General features: G+C 35.0%; 1 protein-coding gene across 1 annotated transcript in view; it reads right to left on the bottom strand.

Moving 5' to 3' along the window:
- The window catches only part of FER (fer (fps/fes related) tyrosine kinase), a 498,838-nt gene that overhangs the window by 400,038 nt on the left and 90,972 nt on the right, over positions 1-7,828 (bottom strand). The window contains exons 4-5 of the mRNA XM_011998204.1: positions 2,661-2,834; positions 128-227 (exon numbers count right to left, since the gene is read on the bottom strand). Of these exons, the coding sequence (XP_011853594.1) occupies positions 128-227; positions 2,661-2,834 (274 nt within the window). The remainder of the gene's footprint in view (positions 1-127; positions 228-2,660; positions 2,835-7,828) is intronic.

Here is a 7,828-nt window from a genome sequence, read left to right as displayed (position 1 = left end):
ACAGAAAAAAAAAAAAAAACAACTATTAGGTTGGTGCAAAAGTAATTGTGGTTTTTGACATTATTTTCTATTGTAATAGTAAGAATAAAAATCACCTAAGTAAACAATTTTTAAAATTTTGCCTTACCTTTAGCTAAAGCTTCTTTATATTTCTCTTTGGCAGAATTCATTTCTTTTATTAATTGTCTATAGCTGGATTTTAACTTCTCCAATTCTGTTTTTGTAACCTGTCAAAGAAACAAAACGCATAAAAGTTTTAAAATGTTTAAATTTAAATTGCTCAAGAACTTAAATTCCAAAGTATTAACTGATGTGTACTTTACTACTTACAGGTCAGAGTTGTTCTTCAATATACAATTACAGAAAATAAACTACAAATATGTTTTAAAAATCAGTACTAAATTCAATAGCATGTGAAAACAAACAAAAGAATAGCAAATCAGGCCAGGCACAGTGGCTCACGCCTGCAATTCCAGCATTTTGGGAGGCTAAAACAGGCGGATCACCTGAGGTCAGGAGTTCAAGACTAGCCTGGCCAACACAGCAAAACCCTGTCTCTACTAAAAATACAAAAAATGAGCCAGGCTGTGGTGGCACACGCCTATAATCCCAGCTACTCGGGAGGATGGGGCACAAGAATTGCTTGAACCCGGGGGGCAGAGGTTGCAGTGAGCCAAGATAACGCCACTGCACTCCAGCCTGGCTGAAACTTGACTCGAAAAAAAAAAGGCAGCAGGGAAAGGGGGTGGCAAATACAGAATAACACTGCCATTATCTAAAATTCAAAAAAAAATTAATTTGGTAAGTGCAGAAATATGTTCTGTAATTAAAAAAACAATTAAGATATTATTTCTATGGAACAATGACACAAATGCAAGTCCTTGACTGTAGTCAAAAAGCCATTTAAATGCAATTTAAGGAAAAAATACGTGTACCAGATATTGTCTACAGATCTTCAAATTTGCCATTTGAGAAGACTAAGAAAGAGAAAGCATCAAAACGTTGCAAAAGGGGTTATCAGCAACTTGGAAGATAATCTCAAACCCATTTTAAAGAAATTCTGTATCATCAATGTTCTCGATGACACAGACGATGACACTGTGTGAATAAACAAAAATAACTACAATATAAATATAAATGAGTTTCAAATTATTCCCCATTCAAGAAAAATCTCACTGGTTAACTTTGTAAAACTATTTTGGTAAAAGACTGATACAAAACTTTTTTTTTTTGTTTTTTTTTTGAGACAGAATCTCGCTGTGTTGCCCAGGCTATTAGGGCAATGGCATAATCTAGGCTCACTGCAGCCTCTGCCTCCAATGTTCAAGCAATTCTCATGCCTCAGCCTCCCAAGTGGCTGGGTTTACAGACGTGCACCACCACACCTAATTTTTGTATTTTTAGTAGAGACGGGGTTTCACTGTGTTGCCCAGGCTGATCTTGAACTCCTGACCTCAGGCGATCTGCCCACCATGCCTCCCAAAGTGCTGGGATTACAGGCATAAGCCAGAAAACTTTTTGAATCAATTGATCAGGTTGACAACACTGGAACCAATCAGTCAAGTTTCATATAATAAAAAGATAAATCGACATTATATACCTCCCGATATAAAACTGCAGGAAGTGTATACTACCACCTATGATGTATTCTTGCCCAAAATACCCAGCCAGACCCAATCTTATCAAGTCTCTAGATCTAAATTCCAATTTACAGAAAAGATTAAAGATGAAGGAATATGTAAACCACATCATAAGATGCTAACAGAAAAACCCAAAATGAAGGAAATTCAATTATATAGAGCAAATTATCTAGTTTCTTCCACAAATAAATAGCATCTTATTAAAAACTGGGCAGGAAGGAGAACCTACATATTTTTTTAAGTATCATTCAAATGCAAGGTATAGATGGTATCTGGATCCTGACTGAAACCAACCAACTATAAATAAAAGCTTAAACAATAACCATTTCAACAAAGAATATTCAATAACATGAAGGAATTATTATTTTTAGGCAAATTAATGATATTTAGTTACATTTTTAACAAGAACACTGATTTTAGCTATACATTCTAAAATATTTATGGATAAAATGATATCTTTAAAATGATCCAATGTAAAAAAAAAAAAAAGTGGGTGGGAGTATAGAAAACGCAGGGGATGGGTAGGTGGAAGTTCATTTTACTATTCTCTCTTCTTTTATACATTTACAAATTTCTACAATAAAAATAATTTGAAAAATGTCATTCAGAGAGACAGACTCTGAATGTAGGGAAAATTAGGGATATGTAAATTTAAGAATACCAAAAGTAATTTTGCTTATTTTTTCTTTTTTATTTATGCAAAGTATTAGATAAGACAAATTTAGTTTTAAAAGACTCAGAGAATGATTTCAGTAAATAAAAACTAAAATGCCTAAGTGATAAAGCTTTGTGTCATAGTTTAATTGGGAGCCTCTTTTTTCTTTCATATGAGTATATATAGTAACAGTATATCCTATAATCAGTGTTTTATGTTCAATAAGATATTACTTATTAGAGACCATAAACCTATTTCTTGTTGGAAAATGACAAATACATAATTTTTAAAGTCAAATAAGGTAAAATATTTCAGTGAATTTGGAAAACAATTTCAAGAAAGAACTTCAATATGGAAAAACGAACCTTGATCATCTCTGCCTCTATCTGCTGATGAACACCTAAGTAACTTTTCTTCACCTGCTGCTTGTCCTTAATCATCATGGTGAGCCTGTGTAAAGGTCCAGAGTTCAAGTCCTCTGCATGTGTCTTCATTATCCTACTAAGTTGTTCTGTCTGCTGAATCATAAGTAGCCAAGACTAAAAAAAAAAAAAAAAGAAACAAAATTAACATTTGCATTAAAGGTTTCCATTTAGCTGTGCTTTAAGAGTTCAAAACTTTAAATATTTAGTTTTACATAAATTATTACATTAATATAAAAGATTTCTGGCAACTGTGTAAAGATCTATGTATGGTTTATATTTAACGTCTTCAACTTCAACTACACATACTTCAAAATTCTATAATCAGAGACTACACAGAAAACTAAGAAAAAGATTAGGGGACTCTGTAAGAGGCCACACTTGTAGTCTTCACTTTATCAATTCTCATTTGTTTTCCAGCACACTGAAATATTGCTCTGCCACACCATTCTAATGCCCCACTATGGTCTTCAGTTCCTAATGGTCAAATGCAACAGACATTGTCCCATCTTCATCTTAACCTGCCTCTCTCTGTGGCATCTGATCCTGCTGACTCAACTTCATTCTGAAACTGTCTTTTGTGGAGGCTCACTTAGTTTCCTATTTTCAACATTCCTGGCTTGTTTTCCTCCCTTTCTAAAATTTCCTTTTCAATCTTTGGTACCTGTTCTTTTGTTGCCTGTGAGAATACTGGCATTTAATGGATTTCTATCTATAGCCCTGTTCTTTTCCTAACAAGTATCTTTACATCTCAATAGTTCTTCCAGCACAATACACCAAAGGGCACAACACACTGCCTCAATAGCAAGAGGCACGTAATTGTAGGTTTGGGATCAGTGGGCATATGGAAACTGCTAGAAGAACAAATCATTATTAGACTTCCTGACATACATATACTAAAAAAAAAAAGAAACAGAGGAATGCTCTTCACTATAAGTATTCAATATTCTATTCAGAAACAATATTGAAGATCTATGATAGGGTGGATCCAAAAGATATTTTTTAAATGAGCGAAGTCTGGTTTCAGATACTGACAATAATAATTTTCTACTCTATTATTTTTGATCTGTGAATGAATAGAATTATTTTCTTTCTGTTAATATTCCAATGTAATCAAAAATCAAAATTTCATAAGCACTGAAGCAAAATTACAGCCTAAAGAAAGCAAATTCTTAGTCATAATACATACTTGCCAGGATCTGACTTGTCAATCTTGTTTTTGATACACTGTATTGCATGTTTTTTAAAAAAAATAACAACCTTTGAGAACAGTTATTTAGGGACGGGACTCATTTTTAGTTGTGAAATGATATGATGAACATGGAACATATGTGTGGCCTATAAACCCATCATATTTACTTTTAAATATGAAAATATAATCACTAACTTGCTCTTAACACCACAAAGCAATTTAAAACTAATGTAGTCCTTACTTCAAAATCTAAAATTTAACAAAGATGCAAACAGTATAAAACTATACAAACATGGATTAAAAACATAAACTAAATGGCAATAATATATGTAGCTTTGCCTTTTTCATCTAGTATTTTCACTTCAAACTATGCAGTGTTGGAGAAACATTCTATGGCATGTGCAGAATATTAATGCTACAAAAAAAATAAAAAGTGAGAGGAGACAGTCTTCTTGCTTTATCTTCAAAAATAAATATTATTTAAGTGCTTTGTAGCAGTAACTTTTTGTAATTCTATGTAGGAGTCCTTGCAGCCTAGGGAAGAAGATTTCTTGGAAGCCAAAAGACCACACAATTGGGTCAGATTGCCCTCCTCTCCCAGAAGGGTACATCCCAACCTGCCTAAAAGCCCTGTTCACTGTAGTCACTACAGGAAGTCCAAGGTCTCAAAGCATACACTGCCATTCTGTCAACCCCATATTGCCCTCAGTATCTCCTAATCCAACCCAAGCCACTATCTATAGAATCCTGTATCGTCAAGAACTCTTGCTCTATAATTAGAAAATTCTTCATACCTCTTCTCAGAACTTTCCTGTCATCTTCTAGTTTTAACAAAAGCCTGGCTCTATCTCACTCCCAACACCCCAATGCTGCTAATAAACATTCCCTGTGTTTCTGCAGAAGTCCCCTGCTCCTTTGAATCCCAGGACACCCTTCTCCATGAACAATCCATCAGCAAGTCTTTCAGATTCTGTCTCCAAAGCCAATCACAAATCCATCGTCTTCTCTCTATCTCCACTGCCACTCCTTTGAAGGTTATGATTATCTCTGGCTTAGACTATTACAACATCTCCCAAATGGTACACTCTCATGCCCCTTTCCAATCCATTCTCTTTAAAGTAGCAATAATAATAATAATAATAATAAATTAAAAATTAATGTAACTGTCTTCCTTAAAACACTACATTGGCTTTCCTTTTCATTTAAAGAAAAATTCAAACTCCTTTCTTTTATGTTGAGATGGAGTCTTGCTCCATCACCCAGGCTGGAGTGCAGTGGCACAATCTCTGCTCACTACAACCTCTACATCCTGGGTTCAAGTGATTCTCGTGCCTCAGCCTCCCAAGTAGCTAAGACTACATGTATAAGCCACTACGCCCAGCTAATTTTCGTATTTTTAGTAGAGACGGGGTTTTGCCATTTTGCCCAGGCTGGTCTCGAACTCCTGGCCTCAAGTGATCCACCCACTTTGGCCTCCCAAAGTTCTGGGATTGCAGACATGAGCCACCACACCCAGCCCAAACTCCTTCTAAGACTTACAATGTCTCCCATTATCTGTCCTCTAATCTATCCTTGCAACTTCATGTTTGCTGTTCTCTACCAAGCGAAATAAATGCTAGAAATGTTCTTTCTTCAGTTTGCTAAACTTATCAAGCTCCAATCTCTTCCTGAAAGTTTTTACCTCTACCTAGAAGCTCTTCCTCACCTTCACCTGGCAAGATCCGTATCTTCCTTTAGTAATCAGCTAAATATCCTGTAAGTCTAATCCTTGTTATTCTGTCTTACTTTTTCTCAGCATTTAAAACAATTATTTATCTATATGTATAATTGGTGGTTTGGTTTTTTATAATGTCTCCTCAACTGAAATGGAAGCTCCATGAAGATGGGATCATGTTTAATATTTTGAGTATTTACTGTGATGTTTGAGACAAGAGGGAGGGAAAGAGGGAAGAAGTAGGAAAAAAGAAAGAAAAAAAGGAAGGAGGAATGTAGAATAAAACCATGAATTAAATACATGCCATAAAAGTGGCTTTAAAGAGTTTCTTTTTGAGACAGGGTCTCACCCTGTCACCCAGGCTGGAGTGCAACGGCACGATCATGGCTCGCTGCAGACTCAACCTTCCAGGCTCAAGAGATTCTCCCACTTCAGCTTTCCAAGGATTTGTGACTACAGGCATGCACCACTACGTCCAGCTAATTATTTTGATTTTTAGTAGAGACAAGGTCTTACTATGCTGTCCAGGCTGGTCTTGAACTCCTGAGTTTGAGTGATTTTCCCACCTCAGCCTCCCAAAGTGCTGGGATTATGGGTGTGAGCCACCATGCCCAGTCATAAATATTTTTTTAACATTGAATTAGGTAATAATATAATCTGATAGTGAAGAAAAAATAAACAGCTCTATCTTCAACTGAAAAAATTACAGAAATAGCAGAGCAGCATGTAATGCAAATGAAACACTGACCTAAAAGGAATGGTTGAAAGTCACACACAAAAAGATGTTTGGATGATCTAATTCCTTGAATTAGCTGGATGGGTGGGATATTTGTTAAAACAGAGGAGAGTAAAATGTTAATAGATGCTTAACAAAGAAACAAACAAAAGTAAAGATACATTTCAATATTTGCAGTACAACTGGAATAGCACGTTGCAGATATAGCTCTTTGGTTACAGCATAGCAATGATCAGGGCACAGATAAATTGTTATTTAGGATAATTTGTGGAAGATAATTCTTTTTCTTTTTTAAAAAAAAATAGAGACAGGGTCTCACCATGTTGAACAGGCTGGTCTCAAACTCCTGGCCTCAAGTGATCCTCCTGCCAGTCTCCCAAAGTGCTAAGATTACAGGCATAAGCTACTGCACCCAGCTGCAAGCTAATTCTTTGTAACTTAATAAACAAAATACTATCAGCCACTTGAAGACATTAAAATTGCTTCATCACACAGAAATGATTGCTAACAGTGTTCCTTACAATTGAATTTTACCAGTGGGAAGTCACTGATGCTGAAAGTTATAGACAGGTTAAAAAATACTTTAAAAGTAAAAATATCTGAATTTTAATTTTAGAAAAATTTAATCGTGGGCAAATAACAATAATACAATCATAAGAAAACATGGTTAAAATTTGCAAAACAGAATATAAATATCATCATTATTGAAAGAAGAGCTACAAAACTTTAAAGTGATAATAATTTAATTTTACTAGACTAGACAAAAATCCCACAGGATACCAACAAAAATCAAGAATGAGAGACTGATGGAAAGAAGTTTAAGTAACTTTTCAAATAGAAGAGTCAGAAGACAGCTTTAGTTCTGAAGTTTGTATATCAAGAAGTATAAATTTGAGTTTATAATTCTTAAGTTTCTGAAGTTATCCAAGCGAAGGTTTTTAAATAAGCAGGCTATTTATACCTTCTGAATTATCAAAAGTGCTTTTTAAGGAAAGTTAACACGATCCATTTTAAAAAAAGGACAAAAAGTAATAATTGAAAGTGAGTACAAAATAAAAATGAGGCCAGGAGCAGTGGTTCATATCTATAATCCCAGTGTTTGGGGAGGCCAAGGTGGGAGGACTGTTTGAGGCCAGGGGTTTGAAACTAGCCTGGGCAATGTAGCAAGACAGTGTCTCTACAAAAAAAATTTTTAATCAAAAATTTGAAAAGCTTTGCTTTTAAATTTCAACATTAGCTGGATATGGTGGCTTGTTTCTGTGGCCCTAGCTACTTGAGAGGCTGAAGTTTGAAGATTCCCTTAAACGCAGGAGTTTGAGGTTACAGTGAGCTATGACTGTGCCACTGCACTCCAGCCCAGGTGACAGAGTGAGAGCCTGTCTTGAAAAAAAATAAAAATAAAAAAGATACTAACTCTATCTGTTAAATATTATATGAAAATGGGATAAACACCTATGAAAAGGAAAACA

Source organism: Mandrillus leucophaeus, unplaced genomic scaffold (assembly GCF_000951045.1).
Source record: "Mandrillus leucophaeus isolate KB7577 unplaced genomic scaffold, Mleu.le_1.0 Scaffold560, whole genome shotgun sequence".
Lineage (NCBI taxonomy): Eukaryota > Metazoa > Chordata > Mammalia > Primates > Cercopithecidae > Mandrillus > Mandrillus leucophaeus.
Note: the sequence above shows the minus strand (reverse complement) of the source record. Positions and strands in the feature narration are given on the sequence as shown.